Here is a 17,339-nt window from a genome sequence, read left to right on the forward strand (position 1 = left end):
ATGATGGTGATGATGGTGATGATGGTGATGATGGTGATGATGGTGATGATGGTGATGATGGTGATGATGGTGATGATGGTGATGATGGTGATGATAAGCAGTAAGCACTATTTCAATTCTCCGATGCTTTCAAACTATCATGCAACGCACTTCAACAGCGAGCGAAACAAAACTACAGTAAACAATAGAGGTATCTCAAGCCTGATCAAGTCAAGAATAATGACGAACCTACGACAACAGACATCCATCCCAGTCCATCATCTCCGCACCTATCCACTCCAATCCATATCCCGTTCTATCCCTTGCGATGTCATTACACCCCTTTTATTATTCCTCATCCTCGAAGAAGTTTAGAATGGCCTTCACGGCCATTGGGCCAAGCCCGTGAGGTGGGTAGCACAGATACGACGGATCGCCCTCGGCACCCAGCTTCTCTCTAAACTCCGACTTGTTCGTGAGCTTGAGCTCAGAAGTGATGGCTTTGTACGCCTTGCTCAGGACCTTGACTCTCGTCTTCTTCAGATTGTGGCCGGGCGTGAACTCGGAGCTGGCACCACTACCGAACGTGACACTTTCGCAGCCCTTGGCTGCAAGAGCCTTAAGCCCGTGCGAGACAATGTACTCGATCGAACCTGAAGGGGCACCAGGGAAATCGAGCGCGTACTTGACTTGCCAGCCATGGTCAGGGGAGAGCTGGCACAGGACGAGCAAGCAACAAATCTCGCCGTCTTTGTCTTGCGCGTAGTGATATTGACGATGCTCCTGGTCTTGCCATGGATGAATGTCAGTAAGATGCATTTGCTTGCCTTTGCGACCCTTGAGCCAGTCTTCGACTCGCTTATCAATCCTGTCCTTGATTTCCTGTGGTATTTCTGCGCCTAGTAGATAGTCATGGATCTTGACACCTTCCTTCTCTGCGTGTCTGATCTTGCGCTGAAGGTCATTGTCATGCGCGGCAGCATTCTTTGAGGTATCGAGACGTTGCTCGGCGACTACGGAAAAGGTACGCCAGTTGAATCTGTTTGCGAGAATCTCCTCCATCGGGGCACCCACAAGCAGCCATATGGGTTTCAAGTGACGCTCTTTTGTGATATATTTTAGGAACGCGGTCGCGATCTTGATGTATTGAGACTGGTGACAGAGTGGGTCGCCGGTGATTATGGCGTAGCTGTCGATTTGCTGGAAACCGACCGCAGCCCCAGTCTCGTTGTCTCGCCAGATCTCCATTCGAGGCTCCAGCCAGGATGTGTTCGTAGCGTCTCCATAATTTGCTATCAGCTTCTCAATTGGTTGAAAGTCCAGATGTGCCGTGACTCGATCGGATCCTTCCCACGGAGGGTGCATCGTGCTGGCTTCTGGGTGGCGTAGCTGCTTGACGATTGGCTTCTCTGGCAGGCTCTTTGGATCACGAGGATACATTGAGGCATGTCGAATGTCACCAAGGTTTAGGATAAGCATCAGAATGCGCTCTAAACCGATACCGCCGCCACCATGGGGCGGCGCACCCCATTCGAAACCTTGGATATAGTCATCCATGGACCCACGATCGATTTTTAGCTTCTCCATCTTCTTCAATAGCATGGTTGCGTCATGGATACGCTGACCACCGCTAAGAATCTCCTGCCCGCGCACAAAAATGTCGAAGGAGTTTGTCCAGGTCTCGTCATTAGGATCTACCATGGCATAAAAAGGCCGTGCAGACGCCGGGAATTTGTCCAGGACGTAATAGTCGGTTCCGTAGGTCTGCTTGATGACCTTACCAAGCTGTATCTCGTCTCGAGTACCCAGATCTTCATCAATCGGTAACTCATTCCCTTCTTCGTCTCTCCAACCAGACTCATTCAAGAGCTTGATGGCATCTTTAAAAGGGATTATTGGTGTTTTATCTAGCCATACCAAGTCTTCGTGCGGATATTGCTTCTTGACGACATCAATTTCGCGGCGATAGTTCTTGTACAACCCTTCGAAGATATGCTTGAAAGTACCATCGAGGACTCTGAGCACCTCATGGTAATGTTCGTCGATGGCCATCTCAATATCGAGACCAGTGTACTCGGTCAAGTGGCGATGGGTATTACTGTTCTCTGCTCTAAATACAGCGCCGATTTCGTAAACACGACCAAAGTCACCGGCAATCGACATCTGTTTAGCCAGTTGAGGGCTTTGTGCCAGGAAGGCAGGCCTACCGAAGTAGTCAATCTTGAAGACACTCGCACCAGATTCAGTAGCACCGCCTTGTAGTTTTGGTGTGTGGATTTCGATGAAGCCTTGAGTATCCAGGTAGCCGCGGAACAGATTGCAAATGCCTGATTGAACGCGGAAGATACTCTGCGAAGTAGTGGTACGGAGATCGATGACCCTGTTTGCCAGCCTCGTTCTGTCGGACACCTTGACTCGATGGTCTCCATCATGCTGTGTTTCAGGGGTAGGTATCTCTGCTTCATTGACACTGAAGGGTAGGACTTCAGTCACTTGGCCCTCGACGTGCAGAGAGTGGACTGAGATCTCAATATTGTGTATGGTCGTACCGGTAACCTGACCCTGACTGACTTTGGGCTCCTGCACGACGCCCCCAACTAGGACAACGCTCTCGACATCCAAATGCTCGGCCCAGTACACGAAAAACTCGGAAACATGAGCGTGTTCTGTCAGGACTCCCTGAATCGTCGAGACGCCCTGGCGGAAAACCAAGAAGACCAGCTTGGCGCTCATCTTACGGAGGTGATGGACACGAGCTCTGAAGAAAACAGTCTTGCCCACATCGTTGGGTGTGAGAGTGGTGACATCGACCCTATCTTCGTGTTTCCATTCGCCTGCATAGATATTGGCACCCTTGACACCATATTTTGCTCTTGCTTCAGCGCTCTCCTCAGTCTTTGCACGTTCCTCCATGTCTTTCCGTTTCTTTTCTGCTTGCTGTTGGGCTTCTTCTCTGAGCTTTTTCCTCAACTCTTGGTGTTCTTGCTTTTCGTGCTTCTTTAATTGGTTCTTGCTCATGGGCTCACCATCGCGATTGAGGGGCAATTCGTCGGCGGAGGAGTCGTCGGCGTCGCCAAGGCCAAGCTTCCCTTTCAAAGCGCGAATCGGACTGTGGGAGCCTAGACTGTTGCGAGAAAATGTGCCACTGCTTCGAGGAAAGACACCACTGTTGCGTGGTGACTGGCCACGGTTAACGCCTCTGACAGGAGGCGAGGCAACACCTATTGGCGAGGCGCCATTAGGAGTTGCAGCCTCTGGAGACTTGACTTGATCGGTAGAAGAGTGGATGATGCCAGATCTCACTGTTTCGTCGTCGCTGGCAGATTGGCTGTTGCTGCTGCTGCCACCAATCTTGAGCTTGTTGAGGGCCTGCTTGAGCGAGCTCATGCGTTTCTGAGCCGCTGGTTCAGGCATGGTGAAGTATCCCAAGCTCTAGTGAGGAGTAACAAAGAACGAACAAAGACGGCAGACGCGTAGAGATGTTGGGTCATGCACCGATAGTATTGTTTGTGTATCCGGCTGGTGGGGCAAGTCTAAGAGGAAAGAAATGACGAGCGGAAGCTGGCTAGCGACAGAGGCTGGAGCTAGTAATGTACGCGATATACGGAATGGATACTAGCTGCAGGTTGAATGGTAAAGGCTGCCGAGTGGTAGCGTGTGTATGTATGTGTATGCGTATGCGTACGTAGGTGTATGTGTGGTATTATGGCCAATATTGAAGCGATGGAGACAACAGACAAGACGTGTGAAGGATGCTAATAAGCAAGCAAAAGGACAAAACAGAGCGCGCAGTTTGTGCGTCTCCGTGCCCGAAGGAGGCGTCAAAGGCCGGGATAGCTCGGTGACTCGGTTGTTGACAAGGTTGAGTGGAGCGAGGTCAGATATCGATGGCAGCTGGGGTTGCTCATTATGACGTAACGTGCGTGTGCGTCTTTCAGCACTGGGCAGCAGCAGGTGAACACAAAGAAAGAATACAGATCTACAGAGTCACAGACACGCCCCCAACTCTTTCAATTTACAGTCACCAATTCATCGCATGAACATTATCATTATCGTGTATTGTGCCCTTGCAACCCGTGGCGTTCTCTCGCTGTTCCGCCAGCCGAGTGCCCAGCCGGTTGCCGGAAAAGCTTGCTGCTGCCCATGATCGCATTCCCTGAATCCCTGCGAAATGCCCGTTGTCAATAACATGGCATTCCTCCTGTACACCTCCACCGCCAAGCTAGCTAAGATCTAAATACAAATACTACTGCCTCTGCTGCCAAGGAGTCTTTGACTCAATACTTGTTATGCATTCTAAGAAGCCGTCCACATATCCTGGCTGGGATAGATAGATAGGGACGAAGCATCATAAGGTAATACATGTCATCTCCCGAGGTCGATAACCCTTGCGCTGAGTAAGCAAAGCCTCGTCACGGTTCGCTTCGGCAAGGACGACTCACGAGCGTGCCTTCCTTGACTAATCACCGCTAGCTACTACCAACTACAACTAACTACCACTGATATCACTACTATCACCGGCCACTATCACCACCACCACCACCGCCACCAACCTCGTCTCGACCGTCCATTTCAATTGCACGTACACAGTAGACGATATATAGCATTACTCATGCATCCAGACCTTCAGTTGCTCGTCTAGCCTTCTGATAGCCTCAAAGCTTCTTCACAACGATATGCAGGTCATTGGTCAGCATTGGGCATGATTAAATGTGCAGGTATGTATGCAAGTACGCGAGCAGGCATGCCGCACGTGTCCATGAGCTTGCTTCAATCTCTGACAGTAGCCTACTGCTATTACTGACATAAGCCAGTAATCCTCAAAAGTACTGTATCAACAATAAGCTCGGCAGCGACTATTCTTGCCACCCGGGCAAGGAGCAAGTGGCAGATGCCCTCACAGTCTAGCCGCATTCGGTCAGTATCAGATACAGGAATTTGATGTAAACAGCAGTCAGCAAATATCACGATGCATATATAGGTACAAACAACACTCCTAATTTATCATCACATCAAACCCACCCCAATCATCAAACTCATCCGCAAACTTCAGAGCGGCCTTGAGATAGAACTGCTCCTCCTCATCACCACCCCACGTCTCAGCCGCAACCTTCATCGCTCGCAGTGCTATACAGACGCACAACAAATGTCAGTCCTAACTCTCTCATATAGAACACAAACTTCAAGAAAAACAAAGAGAAGACAAAAAGCTCACCTTTGACAAAATGCGCATCCGCACTCCACGCACTCCCTAATGCCTCCTTCTGCACATGGCCCCATCCCCTCCCTGCAACATCCACCTCCGCGATCCGCTCCATCTCAACCCCAGGCCTCATCTGCGCCACATACACCGCGAGCACAAATAGCCACCATTGCCGCACAAGCACCACATGCCACCGCGCCGGTACAACCCCTAGCAACACCCGCACCGCATGGCTGCTCGTCAACAAGTGACACAAGAAGAAATCAAACCTCTGGCCGTGTGTTCGACTCGCGACCAGTAACCCCATAGCTGCCCTCTGCGCACGCTCAAACGCCCCCCGCGCACCATCTACATCCGCACCTGCATCAGCATCAGTCGCTGCCGTCCACGTCCACGCATTCCAGTGCTCCAACAGCGCCTCTTCCGCCTGCTCGAACACAACATCCACATTCTTTGGCTTACGTGAATCGAAAAGGCCATCGAAGCGCGCATCTGTGCGCACCCGCGCGAGGATGACAAGGGGGTCGGCGGACGGGTTGGCGGGCGGCTGCGTGTATGCCGGGTCGTCGAGGTACTTGGCGTGCGCAGGCGTATAGAAACATGTGCCGAGAGCGAGGGCTTCGATGGCGAGGGTGGAGCTGGAGAGTTCGTATGCGTATGCAAGGTGGATTAATGGATGGCCGACTGCGTGGTAGGTTGCATGTGTCAGTATATGTATATATATCTAGTGTGTCGCGTGTCTTGGTTGCTATGATAGAGAAAAGGAGAGAGGGAGTGCGTACGGCCGCTGACGAGCATTTCGTGAATTAGTGGCGCGGGCCCGGCGAAGAGGAAGTCAGAGAGCAATTGATGCCAGTCGTAGCCGTTGAGCACAAGTTGGTCCTCGAAGAAGTCGATGAAGGCGCGCTGATACCTAGTTCGAGTATTGTGAGAATTGCATGTTTCTAAACAGGCTCTTGACAGGTCTGAACTATGCTATCAGTACATACTCTCGCTTGCCTAGAAAATCCCGCCAGTCCGACAGCGAAATCTCGCCTGGTGACTCTTGCCATGGCTCGAGATTCTTCGTCTCCTTTTCGTATATCTCATGGAGATGCTCGGATGTGCCTCCTAGACAGAACGCCGATCCGAGAATCTAGTGGCCCTTTTTATCAGAAACATTTCGCTCATGCCTAAAATCTAAAACTACGTTGCCCAACTCACATGAGGTGTGTGGTTATGGAATCGGAGCTCGTTGTATATTATCGAGTGGTTGGCATGATTGGCTTTGATCAGGTGCTTCAGCGTACGCATCCGCTTCTCCGTTCCCGTTTCCGTGTCGAAGATTTGCACACTTGGTATGTCAATGGCCTCTGGCCGTGCTCCCCAGCCGAAGCTGCTGAGCGTCGGCAACTTATTTGCAAGCTTTGTGAAGTGTGATGAGAACATGCTCCATCAACCGGCTTGTGTGTTGAGGTGTTTCGTTTGGTTTGACTGGAAGAATGATGCTATGGGAGGTGGGGACGCTAAGCTAGACTTCATTTGGTCGTGCAGCCATCCATGCAAGTAACCTCACTGGTCCGTGACAATCATACAGGTTATCATGGCACAAAGTACGTCATGGAGAGTATACCATGTTTCTCTACCTAAATCTCGAAAAAGTTTCTGCTACTCCAGACACTCGCTAATCCCGCGTGAGAATAACACATTACCCCCTGGTGCATAGACCGAGCTCCAAATCGGCGTCCACACCAGATTTTGCCCGGAAGAGAGACAGCCGGGGTATTTAACAATATCAGGTTACTAGTACTCGCCCTCCTCACCACCTTCCTCAAGGCTGTCAGAGGCCACCTCCTCGTAATCTTTCTCGAGAGCAGCAAGATCCTCACGAGCCTCGGAGAATTCACCTTCCTCCATACCTTCTCCAACGTACCAGTGAACGAAGGCACGCTTGCTGTACATGAGGTCGAACTTGTGGTCAAGACGAGACCAGGCTTCGGCAATAGCGGTTGTGTTGCTAAGCATAGACACACTACGGTCGACAGCGGCAAGCTCGCTGCCGGGAACAGCCATTGGCTTACTAGTAAGATGTCAGTACGGAGCATGGAAATAATGCCGAACTGCTTACGTGTAATTGATACCGAGCTTGAAACCAGTTGGGCACCACTCAACAAGGTTAAATGAGGCCTTAGCCTTCAGAGCAGCAACAGCAGCGTTGCAATCACGTGGGACTACATCACCGCGGTACAGTAGAGCGACAGCCATATACTTGCCGTTGCGGGGGTCGCAGACCACCATCTGGTTGTTTGGCTCGAAACCTTGTGATAGTCAGCTTTCACTATACCCATGAGGATCCTGCCTTTCAATTACGTACATTGGAAGGTAAGATCATGGACCTTAAAGCTCTCGTGGGTGCTCTTCTGGCTGGAGATGACAGGTGCGTAGCTGATGAGCGGGTAGTGAATACGCGGGTACGGTACCAAATTGGTCTGGAACTCGTTCAAATCAACGTTGAGAGCACCATCGAAACGCAGAGATGAAGTAATGGAGCTGACGACCTGAGCAATGAGTCGATTGAGGTGCTCGTAGCTGGGACGGGTAATGTCTAGGCTGCGACGGCAGATATCGTAGACAGCCTCATTGTCGACGAGGAACGTGCAGTCGGAGTTCTCAATGGTACTGTGGGTGGACAGAACGGCATTGTAAGGCTCGACTACGGCGGTAGACACACGGGGAGCCGGGTAAACTGCAAACTCAAGCTTGCACTTCTTCCCGTAGTCAGTCGACAGGCGCTCCAGGAGAAGGGCGCCGAAACCGGAACCGGTACCTCCACCAAACGAGTGAAAGATGAGGAAGCCCTGGAGGGAGGAGCAGTTGTCTGTGTAGACATTAGCTTCATTGACGACTCTCAGTCGGCTTGGCAGCTTACCAGCAACGCGACGGATGCGGTCGATAACGCTGTCGACAAGCTCCTTTCCAATTGTGTAGTGGCCACGAGCATCTGTACGTCCCTTAGCATCTTGCCTTTCCAGCCCTTCATTGTAGCATACAGTTGTTTGCAGCATCTTCCTTGCCGCTGATCAAAAGCTCAGGGTGAAACAATTGGCGGTAGGCGCCGGTGCGAATCTCATCAATAGGCTATCCATGTTCAGTGGTGATCGTTGCTTCGAAGCATTGCAGGACGCAAACGTACCGATGGGTCCAAGTCGACGAAGATTGAACGAGGGACGTATTTTCCGCTTCCAGTCTCGGTAAAGAATGTCTCATACGATCCAGGATCGACGGTATCCTTCTTCTCGGGATCTGGGCGACCATCCTGCTTGAGGCCGTGCTCGAGGAGGTACCTGAGGACTTGGGCATCAGTAATTGTATCTCAGAACGTTCGTAGCGAGGGTTTGAGACGATTGTAGGTGTATCTTAGGGCGTCTTACAGCTCCCAGGCGCTGTTACCAAGCTGGGTACCAGCCTGGCCGATGTGAAGGTGGCAGATCTAGAATTGAGGAGGATTGTGTTAGCGATGGGATTCGGAGATTGTAGTCAGGGGCTGTCTGGAAGCTTCGCCATGCATCAAGACGCGTCGATATTGAAGCAATTGGGGGTTACACACCTCTCCTCTCATGATGGACAGCCGGTGTGACTTTGGAGCAAGGAATTGGTTCTCGATAGAAGTTCAGGAGTGCAGCTGAGCTGGTCAATGTCGAGGCTGAAGAGCGGTGTGGATATTGGCGCCGTCCCTAAGATGTGGGGTTGTTGTGTTTTGGTCCCACTAGATCACGTGTCCCCCACAAAACATCCACAAGAAGTTCTCGAGATAGAGCATCACGACAAGTGTTATTATAACACTACATCATTAACTCACTGAAGTACGTTGTTGAATGCAACGGTACACAACGCAAAATTTGACCATCGGTACTCGAAGTGGAAGCCTCCGTGATGTACCACCGCCACCACGCTAAAGCTCTCAAAAGAAGCCGATAAAGGTGGATGTGAAAGTAGAAGTGCATAATTCTCGACGCAAAAGCTAGCAGCCAGCACTTCTCAGATGATGTATCTTCAGTGATACCTGCTGTTTGATGAAGCACGCGTCCATCATACCAATGTTTCCCGCCCCCTCATCTCGTCTGCGACTTAAAGAATGCTTGATACACACATGTTTCCATTAGGACATACTGTTGACTTCCTCTAGCTGTTTCACAAGCTGGCTCACGGTCGTGCCGTCATCTTGGTACTCTCCCCATTGATTTTGCTGGCTAATGAGCCACTGAAGCCGTCTCATTCTTGCGCGCCAAGCTTTGGGCATGTGCTTGTCAAGTATCAACATCAGCAAGTCTTTCAGAGAGATGCAGGACGTAACATACCAGCAGGACCTCCTGCCTCGAGGGTCCCATGTGCGCGAGCTTCATAGTGGGCGAGCTTGGCAGCATCACTCTTTGTAACACTGGATGGATCATGCTCCTCCTTTTCCTCGATCTCGTGCTTGACTCTCTCAAAATTTGCCTCTCGATCCTCGAACGATTTCTCAAATCTGTGACGGGAGTCGACAATTGATTGGAGCTTGGCTGTCTCTCCACCCTTCTCGATATGGCCATGGGCTTGAGTCTCGAGCTTGGCCAAGATTTTTACATCTTCAAGTGTTACCCTTTCCAAGTCGTGCTGGACCTCACGGACTTTGTCAAAGTAGGGCTCTTCAGCAGATGTAAGAATCGATTCGACAGGCAAATCTCCCTTCGGAACACACTTCATCTTCTCACACGATGAACAAGGAGCATCGCAAGGGCGTTCACTAATTAGCGCCACATCGACCTTCGAGACATGCTGCTTATTGCTAGCATCCGCATCGACAGGAGCGTTTGGAACATCATCCACACAAACTGATCTGGCCACCACAGCACCCAGTGCCTTGGCTGTCTCTTCCAGAATCTCAATTTCCTTGACAGACTCTTTCAACTTCTCTCCGGACTTCATGATACGCAGCGCCAGGTCCGAAACCATTGCAGGAGTCATGACAGGTCCATTGGCTTCGAGCTCGGCAATGTCATCTGTGCTCCACATGATCTCTCGATCCTTGACAGAGTGGGGTACGGTGTCTTTGAGAGTATTCTTCTTCCATGGGCATCCTAGGCCTGGTTTGGAATATACTGGGGGCTTGTACTCAGCATAGGTATCCGGGACAGCACTGTCGACCTCCCGATCAAGCGGGTTGAGATTCTCCGAAAGATTGGGCTCGACCTGGGTCTCGTTGCCAGAATCATCATCTATCTCGTGCACTACCACTTTGATGCCTTGGGAGACCTTGGGCTCGGCCTTGAAGTCATGGCCAACATCAACGCTGGTTTCTGATACCAGTGGGAGGAAAGAGCTCATGTTTGCTGTAAGGAGAAATCAGAGACTTTGTTTCTTATATTGAAGAAAATCAACGAGGTTGAATGGAGTAAAACAAAGTTGGAAGCAGACGTGCGCGGTGGTAAGTTGTTGAGGCCGAGAAGAGACTATGGCACGAGTGGACTGTTTATATGGCTTCGTTCATGGTGACTACCGCAACAGCGCTTCGTCACTGCCGTCCCGGCTCGAAATATACCAGGAGCTGCCTTCCTTCCAAATCGTCTGTTGAAATGCCCTTCCGATCGATTGACAATAGCAGCGGAGAGGAACAAAACTGCGAGTACAGCAGTATCAAACCCGATACCCATGCTCATCTGTAAACTATGCACCAGAGAGGAGTAACGCAAGAGTCAGTCGAACAACGACGTATATAGCACTAGCAGATAAAAATGACTTGGAGGACAAAAGAAACTCTACGGTAAAAGTGAGTTTCGAAGTTGCCATATAAGGATTGAAAGTGGATCAGGGCCATAAATTGGTGGTATCTGTAGATCTCGTGGCCCAAGTGCCATTTCTCACCTCGCCAGGAAGACACCTACATCGTCCATTCTAGATTCAGAAGTTTGTCTTCATTACCAAGATTGTAACGGCTGAAAATTCGACCTGCTCCACTACTTTGGTAGGTCCTTAGTATTCCGTAATATGGTCTCTAGTCCAGGTCCGTTCATAGTCACTCTGACACTGCATTGTGCCTGTTTACGCTTTAGCTATCTACAACTGAGAAGATACAAGCACATTCTATAAGCATGGCCACTCCAACAATAGGAGCAATACAAAGACGTAATGGTGATATGTGGCAAAGATGTCATCTCAGACGGCCTTGAGGACACACAGGCAACGTATGATGGGTCAGTTGTCGCCTAAGGGAGGTGAGAAGTGAGAATGTGTGGAAAGCTAAGCTTCTAACCAAAAGAAATGACAGGCTCTCATCATGTATCTAAATAGAAGAATGCCCGTGCAATGTGGTATCTGAATTTGAAGTCCCGCTCACAAGTTTTGTTCATTCAGATGGTGGCCTGCCATACTTATGGCCTTGAAAGTCGTCCAAATCGTCCTCACCAGAGAGAACACTACAATGGAACATTTCGTTCGCATCGAACGAGAGTTTTAAATGATTTGCTTCTGGTGATTTCATTGATTCAATGGCCTCGGAGCGTTCAGGGTATGTATGGTATGTTCAAGTAGTATTGGGGATCTAAGGTAGGTCCCAACACCCATCATAGCTCCTGAGGAGTATGATCTTTACGATTACCACAGCAACCGAGAAAGCACCGAACAAACCACTGTATGCTGCGTTATATTCCATAAAGTGAAGGAGGCTATCAAGGATGATGTGCTGTCAAGCAGGAGTAAGTACAGAGACAGAAAGGGTAGTGGCACCTCCAAGAACCTGGCAATCGAAACTCCATACCTATGCCTCCCAAGGTAACTCCCATTGTCAACAACTTAGAGCAATGCACACGCCTATTTTGCTCTACGTCCAAATTTCCAAATCGTCGATTTCTCAAGAATTGACTCCTACGTCCACTGCTCCAAGGCCAGATCTTAGACCGGGAATACTACTTTCAACGTGTCTGCAGTCGCTGACACAATCGCACCTTCTCAATGAATTGCTCAATCTTGCTCTTCAAGTCCTTTGCATTTTCCCGTACCTTGCCATGAAAGCCTCTCAATGCCATGAACGACACCGACTCTGTTCGTTCTGTCCCGAAATGTAGACTGCTTTCGAGATTGGTCATTGACCACGCAGTCATATTTTGATCATCTCGCAGCTTTTGGAGCAGATCCGTTCCCCTCATGGCCTTTCCAAACTTTCTCGACCACCTACCAGACACGCTACCAGAAGCCCCTTTCTTGCCCGATGCCTGCCCGTCTTCGAGCTTCCTCACCACCTCACTGATTTCCTTCTCCAACGAATGAATAATATTGTATGTTTCTCCTAGCACCTCGTTTGAGTAATCCACCGTCTGCCTGAGCTTCTGTATCTCGGCGTCGCTGCGGCGCATATATAGGCGCAGCATATCGATATCCGCATGAAGAGATCCGATGAGCGCATTGGCGAGCGTGAGCGTGTGCTCAAGTTCGATACAGCAGCTAGATGTCGAGTCGAGCGAAGATGTCGGTCCACGTTCGTGGTATTCAGATGTGGCGTCAGAGAAGGTAATAGTACTGCTTGGTCTACTTAGGATGAGAGGTGAAGCTTGTGACAGGCCGTGGTATATTGCGTCCGTGCATGGGTCACGCTGGTGTGTCGTATCATCACAGTCGAGCTCGACCTCATCCCTGGATTTATTGTTCGATTCATACTGGCTTGCTGTAGAAGACTCAAGGGCCGCCGAAGGCGGCATTTCCGACTTTTCTGCGACTTGATCCAACTCCAGGGAGCTCGATGCTGCTTCGGCAGCAATGTCTTGATCGCGGTAGCCACCGACTCTCGCAGAGATTCTCCTCAACTTTGGCCTCTCTGTTATGGTCTCGTCTTCCGTGAACGAAACTTTCGTTTTGGGACTGATTTCCCCATTGCTAGTGAGAGCAAGGTGGTACAGCTCGGCATACCGTCTTGCAGCACCTACGCTCGGATTGCCCAAGCTGTCATCAATAGGACTGTAACGGAATGTTTCAACATGCCGCAGGTCAGACGAAGTAGATGAGGCCGGGAATGAAAAAGTGGATAAGGCAAGTAGTGGTATTTCGGGAGACCTATCGGGAATCATCATCCTAACGATAAGCCGAAATTTTGCGTACTCGCGCGAGTTGGAGAAGTAAGTTCAGGACATTTGAATGGTACAGTTTTATGGAGACCCATATTGTAGTCAGTTGTGGTGGGTGCCTATTGTATTAGTGAATAGAAAGAAGAGGTCTTGTCTGTTACAGAGATCAACATTTGCAGTGCGGATGTGTCCTCGGCGCGTGAACGTCGAGTGAATAAGTGCGAACATTGTTGTCACGGGTAACGAGGTCGAATTTGGACAACAAGGAAATGCATTTGCAAGATAAATACACGGCCAAAGCCATCGCATCTAGCTAGTTACTACTGCCAAGCAACATAGAGAGTCGCACGCTCGTACAGTAGAGTGAGATTTAGTCAAGGATCAGGATCTGAAGAAAGATCGTTTCCGCAGGTATCGGCAGCTCCCTCTAACATGCGCTTTGGAGAGAGGGATGTTCTATATTACATCTAAGGTATTGGTAAGCTTCGGCACAATACATGTCATACACGAAACATACTCCTATAGTTTTCTTTCGGAAATTTACTGGAAGCTCTTGGTGAAGCTTGTGATGAGTTCCTTCAGCTTGCCTTCCAGATCCTTGCTCAAGGCACCCTCCTTGTCAATCGTGGCCAAAAAGTCAGATTCGTTGCTCTTGAGATGGGCCAAGAAGTCGGACTCCCACTGCAGAATCTTGTTAACGGGTATGTTGTCCAAGTAACCGTTGATACCAGCATAGATGAGTGGCACCATCTCGTTAACGGCCATAGGAGAATATTGCTTCTGCTTGAGGAGCTCGGTCAAACGCTCACCACGAGACAGAGTCTGTTTGGTTGCAGCATCGAGATCAGAACCGAATTGAGCGAAGGCAGCGACTTCACGGTATTGAGCCAAGAAAAGCTTCAAGCTACCAGCGACCTGCTTCATGGCCTTCAATTGGGCCGAGGAACCGACACGTGAGACAGACAGACCGACGTTGATGGCTGGTCGGATACCCTTGTAGAAGAGCTCAGCCTCCAAGAAGATTTGACCGTCGGTGATGGAGATGACGTTGGTAGGAATGTAAGCGGACACGTCACCACCCTGAGTCTCAATGATGGGCAGAGCAGTGAGAGATCCGCCACCGTGCTTGTCATTCATCTTGGCGGCACGCTCCAGCAGACGAGAGTGGAGGTAGAAGACGTCACCGGGGTAGGCCTCACGACCAGGAGGACGACGGAGCAGAAGCGACATTTGACGGTAGGCGACGGCCTGCTTGGACAAATCATCAAAGATGATGACGGCGTGCTTTCCGTTGTCGCGGAACCCTGGGAAAAGTCAGTGTCAGAGAGCACATAGGTGTATTTACTGAGCCGTGGAGCGCTTTATGAAAGGGGCGCACTTACACTCTCCCATGGAGGTACCAGTGAATGGCGCGATGTATTGCAGAGGAGCGGCTTCAGAGGCAGTGGCGGCAACGACAATGGTGTACTTCATGGCGTCATTCTCCTCAAGAGTCTTGACGAGCTGCGCGACGGTGGAACGCTTCTGACCAACAGCAACGTACACACAGTACAGCTTCTTGCTCTCGTCGTTGCCATCATTCCATCGCTTCTGGTTCAACATGGCGTCAAGAGCAACGGCGGTCTTTCCAGTTTGACGATCACCAATAATCAGTTCACGTTGTCCACGACCAATGGGTACCATGGCGTCGACGGATTTCAATCCAGTCTGCACAGGCTGGTTCACTGAGCGACGAGGCAGAATACCAGGGGCCTTGACTTGAGCACGGCGGCGCTCAGTGGTCTTGATGGGACCCTTTCCGTCGATGGGGTTACCGAGAGCATCGACAACGCGGCCAAGAAGCTCTGGACCGACACCAACGTCGACCTGGTTTTGTTTTAGAACTGTCTTTGACAAGCAAAAATGGTCTCAACTTACAATCTCACCGGTACGCTTGACCGTCTCGCCTTCCTTGACCAAACGATCAGAACCGAAGAGCACGACACCGACCTGGCCGGCTTCCAAGTTCATACACATGCCCTTCACCCCTGAGGCGAACCTGTTGATCGTTATTACGCGCATCCTTGAAACACTATTCTCTCGAGACTACATACTCGACTAGCTCCTCGGCTTGTACGTTGGCCATACCATGGACACGAGCGATACCATCACTGTTTATCGACTGTTAGCGAGGCTCTGCCTTCACAAGTAATGTCCATGTTTCTAATTACCCGACTGAGAGGACACGGCCAGTTTCGGCGAGGGAAGCCTCCTCCTGGACACCACGAATCCGCTGTTCGAGGATAGAGGAGACCTCAGTAGGGGCAGCCTTCGCGTCGGAGGCATAGGATCGAAGTTGCTTTGATGCGGTGTTGAAAGTTGCCGGTGTTGACCGAGTCTGCGTGGTTGAAAAAATGTTAGCCCTCGGTATGAATAGGCCTGGTACAACCAGGACGAAGCTCAACAAAGCTCGAAACCTGCATCACCACGACTCTGAAAGCCTTGGAAAGTCTAGAGAGCAGCTTCGGAATGAAGCAATTGATGGAATTGATGCTGTGCCGGACTGATTGGGTTGACTGACAGATGCGATTCTGCTGGATGCAGAAATTGCCGCGACCCGGCGGCCGGACTGGCGGATGGCTCTTGAGAACATGGTTCTTATGCTCAAGAGCTTTATGAGATAGCTTTGCTATCAATTGATATCAAAGCTGAAGAGAGGAGGGGAGATTGGTGATTGATGCGATGAAAGCTCGGGGAGAGAAGAGGAGTTTGGCAAGTTCGACAGACTTGCACCTCGCCGGTGCTGACTAAACGCCCGTGCACTCAACCCTTTCGAATTTAGCTTAGCCCTCACATATGGGTAGATATCATGGTAATTATACCTGCTACCAAACCGCCTCGAAAAGGTGCAGAGATCTCATGTCTAAAGGCAGACTTTGAGCAATAATGTAAAATATCCTTCGTCGTCATCGCCTCGAACTTTATTGCTTATGTGAATGGCCTGATGCGAACGTGCGAGAATCCCGTCCTTCACGTGGAGAAGAAGTCTTCGAGTGGAATAAGAGTCCATTGCGATGATACCACTTTATCTTTGGGCCAGTTGTTGACCGGTCATCCTACTGCTTTGGGCTACCTAATGTACGTACGCAAATACACTTGGGCCTAACTATGTCGTGTGAATTGTGTGTGAGAGCGATAGATATATTATGAACAGGTCCAATGTAAATCAAAGAACTCCATACGAATAACGCCTTGCTTCCTGCACACGCTCAGTTTCAGAATTATGATGGCAAATTATTGGTCAGTGAAAGTTATTGTCGCACTGCTTGCCATTGCCTTTGAAAAATATGGTATCACGACTCTTTTTTCGTGTCGCCATTGGTTTGTGCACCTTTGTTCTTGAACTTGGCAACCTCTTCCTTGACACCTTGTTCCATGCGTGCCTTCAGTTCAGGGCGGTAACCAAAAGCAAAGAGGACCTCGAGCCAGACGAAGAGCGGCGCAAAGAACAGAGCTTGAACGAGATTATCCAGCAATGCGGGAGCACGTCCCTCGAATTTCCCGTGACCAATAAATTGAGCAATCCAAGAGAACACATGGATCCCTATCGCCCAGTTGTTGACTGGTTGTCCCAATCTCTCCACCAGATGAGCTCCATATGCGGTACAGCCCAAGATGAGAGGGGCGATGAGACCTCCAGCCACTGGTTCCAGCAGTATAAACAGAATAGCATAGAGAAATGCTGCGATAGTCCCGATATTGATCGGGAAATACGGTATCGAGAAGGCAGCAGGAATTTCGAGGTTGGGTGAGTTGGTCGCCTTTGTAGTATCAGCAAGCAGTATCAATTTCCATGAAGTTTAGCTTACCAAGACCAATGCAGACAATAGGATCATTGGTACGCATACGATATGGATCCCGATATTCACCTGTAGGTGTGGGTGTCAGATCAAGGTAGCAGGGTGTCTTCGGACACTTACAGGATCCCTATGGTAAGCACCGTACTAGGACAGTCAGCATTTTGAGATCGATACTAGAGCAATGTTGAGGTACGTACAAAGCGCAAATGGTGTTCTAGGTTGAGCGCCATAGCTTGTTACAGAAGA

General features: G+C 50.1%; 7 protein-coding genes across 7 annotated transcripts; all 7 read right to left on the reverse strand.

The window, feature by feature from the left end:
- Nucleotides 1-25: 25 nt before the first annotated feature.
- Nucleotides 26-3,241, reverse strand: EJ05DRAFT_73084 (aspartyl-tRNA synthetase). The gene is made up of 2 exons (XM_033749935.1): nt 3,090-3,241; nt 26-3,016 (listed from the first exon to the last, which is right to left on the reverse strand). Exon 2 carries the CDS (start codon nt 2,995-2,997, stop codon nt 328-330), a length of 2,670 nt encoding a protein of 889 aa, XP_033599151.1. The 5' UTR covers nt 2,998-3,016; nt 3,090-3,241; the 3' UTR covers nt 26-327.
- A 1,557-nt stretch (nt 3,242-4,798) lies between these two features.
- EJ05DRAFT_512327 (uncharacterized protein) lies at nt 4,799-6,648 on the reverse strand. Its single transcript, XM_033748324.1, has 5 exons — nt 6,386-6,648; nt 6,172-6,317; nt 5,965-6,095; nt 5,195-5,866; nt 4,799-5,106 (listed from the first exon to the last, which is right to left on the reverse strand). Exons 1-5 carry the CDS (start codon nt 6,608-6,610, stop codon nt 4,976-4,978), a joined length of 1,305 nt encoding a protein of 434 aa, XP_033599152.1. The 5' UTR covers nt 6,611-6,648; the 3' UTR covers nt 4,799-4,975.
- A 165-nt stretch (nt 6,649-6,813) lies between these two features.
- Nucleotides 6,814-8,849, reverse strand: EJ05DRAFT_512328 (tubulin/FtsZ family protein). The gene is made up of 8 exons (XM_033748325.1): nt 8,769-8,849; nt 8,593-8,651; nt 8,355-8,505; nt 8,212-8,299; nt 8,091-8,162; nt 7,536-8,039; nt 7,290-7,479; nt 6,814-7,241 (listed from the first exon to the last, which is right to left on the reverse strand). The coding sequence occupies exons 1-8, from the start codon at nt 8,778-8,780 to the stop codon at nt 6,965-6,967; spliced, it is 1,353 nt and encodes a 450-aa protein (XP_033599153.1). The 5' UTR covers nt 8,781-8,849; the 3' UTR covers nt 6,814-6,964.
- A 471-nt stretch (nt 8,850-9,320) lies between these two features.
- Nucleotides 9,321-10,545, reverse strand: EJ05DRAFT_512329 (uncharacterized protein; the record flags this gene model as incomplete). Its single annotated transcript, XM_033748326.1, has 2 exons — nt 9,520-10,545; nt 9,321-9,451 (listed from the first exon to the last, which is right to left on the reverse strand). Exons 1-2 carry the CDS (start codon nt 10,523-10,525, stop codon nt 9,321-9,323), a joined length of 1,137 nt encoding a protein of 378 aa, XP_033599154.1. The 5' UTR covers nt 10,526-10,545.
- A 1,563-nt stretch (nt 10,546-12,108) lies between these two features.
- EJ05DRAFT_512330 (uncharacterized protein) lies at nt 12,109-13,260 on the reverse strand (the record flags this gene model as incomplete). Its single annotated transcript, XM_033748327.1, has 1 exon — nt 12,109-13,260. One exon carries the CDS (start codon nt 13,258-13,260, stop codon nt 12,109-12,111), a length of 1,152 nt encoding a protein of 383 aa, XP_033599155.1.
- Nucleotides 13,261-13,794: 534 nt separating this feature from the next.
- Nucleotides 13,795-15,886, reverse strand: EJ05DRAFT_441429 (ATP synthase-like protein subunit alpha; the record flags this gene model as incomplete). Its single annotated transcript, XM_033741990.1, has 6 exons — nt 13,795-14,558; nt 14,637-15,120; nt 15,172-15,292; nt 15,348-15,404; nt 15,465-15,631; nt 15,815-15,886. The coding sequence occupies 6 exons, from the start codon at nt 15,884-15,886 to the stop codon at nt 13,795-13,797; spliced, it is 1,665 nt and encodes a 554-aa protein (XP_033599156.1).
- A 308-nt stretch (nt 15,887-16,194) lies between these two features.
- On the reverse strand, nt 16,195-17,323 carry EJ05DRAFT_512332 (DUF962-domain-containing protein; the record flags this gene model as incomplete). Its single annotated transcript, XM_033748328.1, has 4 exons — nt 16,195-17,054; nt 17,103-17,162; nt 17,214-17,237; nt 17,291-17,323. The coding sequence occupies 4 exons, from the start codon at nt 17,321-17,323 to the stop codon at nt 16,587-16,589; spliced, it is 585 nt and encodes a 194-aa protein (XP_033599157.1). The 3' UTR covers nt 16,195-16,586.
- Nucleotides 17,324-17,339: the final 16 nt, after the last annotated feature.

This window comes from Pseudovirgaria hyperparasitica, assembly GCF_010093815.1.
Source record: "Pseudovirgaria hyperparasitica strain CBS 121739 unplaced genomic scaffold EJ05scaffold_11, whole genome shotgun sequence".
Taxonomy (NCBI): Eukaryota; Fungi; Ascomycota; class Dothideomycetes; order Acrospermales; family Acrospermaceae; genus Pseudovirgaria; species Pseudovirgaria hyperparasitica.

What these genes read in the sequence shown, in the direction of transcription:
- EJ05DRAFT_73084 (XM_033749935.1), bottom strand. Translation starts at nt 2,997, where the DNA reads ATGAGCAAGAACCAATTAAAGAAGCACGAAAAGCAAGAACACCAAGAG.
- EJ05DRAFT_512327 (XM_033748324.1), bottom strand. Translation starts at nt 6,610, where the DNA reads ATGTTCTCATCACACTTCACAAAGCTTGCAAATAAGTTGCCGACGCTC. An exon ending in GATTTTCTAGGCAAGCGAGA is followed by an intron (nt 6,096 to 6,171) that starts GTATGTACTGAT and finishes TACTCGAACTAG; the next exon opens with GTATCAGCGCGCCTTCATCG. An exon ending in CGAAATGCTCGTCAGCGGCC is followed by an intron (nt 5,867 to 5,964) that starts GTACGCACTCCC and finishes CCTACCACGCAG; the next exon opens with TCGGCCATCCATTAATCCAC.
- EJ05DRAFT_512328 (XM_033748325.1), bottom strand. An exon ending in CCGCATCCGTCGCGTTGCTG is followed by an intron (nt 8,040 to 8,090) that starts GTAAGCTGCCAA and finishes ATGTCTACACAG; the next exon opens with ACAACTGCTCCTCCCTCCAG. An exon ending in AAGCTCGGTATCAATTACAC is followed by an intron (nt 7,242 to 7,289) that starts GTAAGCAGTTCG and finishes ACATCTTACTAG; the next exon opens with TAAGCCAATGGCTGTTCCCG.